At 39.0% G+C, this 1,568-nt stretch overlaps 1 protein-coding gene across 1 annotated transcript; it reads left to right on the top strand.

Annotated features, from left to right (window-relative positions):
* Positions 1 to 420: 420 nt before the first annotated feature.
* Positions 421 to 1,360, top strand: LOC102603447 (protein MIZU-KUSSEI 1). The gene has a single exon (XM_006341132.2). It carries the CDS (start codon positions 596 to 598, stop codon positions 1,358 to 1,360), a length of 765 nt encoding a protein of 254 aa, XP_006341194.1. The 5' UTR covers positions 421 to 595.
* Positions 1,361 to 1,568: the final 208 nt, after the last annotated feature.

Raw genomic sequence — 1,568 nt, 5'->3', positions numbered from 1 at the left:
GAAGTACTTTGGTCAAAGGTCAAAACCTGCATGTTTCTTAACAATCTGGAATCCTTTCAATTCTATCTCTGTCCACATAAAAATCTGGTCTTTTGTCATTCTCTGCTATTTATTTTACTCCTACATTAAAATAGTAGTAAAAACAGAGCACGTATTTTCACTTAATTCATCCTTTTCCGCAACAAAACAAATTCATTTAAACATAATAACGACGAAGAATAATATAATCTATCCGAACATAGTATATAGTCAATATAATATATAACAATCATTCCAATCAATATGGCGGGATGAATGGAATTTTCTTATTATTAACTATTTCTGCGATTTGAAACTCTTGATCTTAGAACATCAATTTACCCTTTAAGAACTATGCGTATTTAAATTAGTCGAGCTAATTAGTTTCGAAAACAGGTAAACAATGTAACGGCTACTACATCTGTTCCCGCTCTTTCCATTTTCCCTCTCTCTGTTTTTTCAGTCATAACTATTTCTTAATACAGTATAAATATACTGCTCTGCTCTGCATATTACCCATTCAAAAAAAAATCATCTTCATCTTCTTCATTTCTCTGCAATTTTCGATCCAAAAAAAATGCCGAAAGTCGATGCTCTCCGTCGATTTCTCCTCCCCTGTTTCAATTCAACACCCACATCCCCAGCACCACCGGCGCCGCTCACAATCTCCACCAAAAAACGCCTGAGTACCTCACTGCGTGACGATCTCGACGACTCAAAACAAGAAAAGAAATTCGAAGAAGATCAAGAAGATTCATACCCAACAACCCCAATCAGCACTACAAACACCACCAGCAGCGCCTCCGGCTCCGCAATTTCACTCTCAGCTCCACCGCGTTCTTCTAAAACAATGGTAATCGGAACAATCTTCGGCCAACGCCGCGGTGGACATGTATGGTTCTGCGTACAACACGATCGTCTCAACACGAAGCCTTCACTTCTTCTAGAACTTTCCATTCCAACCACAACCCTTATTCAAGAAATGCGATGTGGATTAGTCCGAATTGCCCTTGAATCATCGGATTCGGAGCTGAACCGTTGCCCGCTCCATTCAATTCCAATGTGGACTCTGTTCTGTAATGGGAGAAAAATCGGGTTTGCGGTTCGGAGACGGGCGACCCAACAGACCCGAATTATGTTGAAGACGATGCAGTCAATGACAGTCGGGGCGGGTGTAATTCCGTCGGGTTTGGTTTCGGGTACCGAATCTGAAGAAGTGTTGTATATGAGAGCTAACTATGAGTGTATTATTGGTGGTGCGGATTCGGAGTCTTTTCATTTGATTAACCCCGATGAAGGTCCGGGTCAAGAATTCAGTATATTTTTGCTTCGATCCAAATAAGGATGTAAACCGTAGACGACTGACTTTGAAAGAGGAAATTAGAAAATTTCGAGTTTTCTGATTTTATATTTTTGGTCAAAAGGGTTCTAAGTTTTAATTATTCCTTTTTAGTTCTTTATTTTTTCAAGATTAGCTTAATCTTTAGTTTAGGCCATTTTTTTTAGAACTTTTTGGTGCATGAGAATCTTTAGCACAAGAAATGTATGAA

Source organism: Solanum tuberosum, unplaced genomic scaffold (genome assembly GCF_000226075.1).
Source record: "Solanum tuberosum cultivar DM 1-3 516 R44 unplaced genomic scaffold, SolTub_3.0 scf00021, whole genome shotgun sequence".
Taxonomy (NCBI): domain Eukaryota; kingdom Viridiplantae; phylum Streptophyta; class Magnoliopsida; order Solanales; family Solanaceae; genus Solanum; species Solanum tuberosum.
This window is presented reverse-complemented; position numbering and strand designations above follow the sequence as displayed.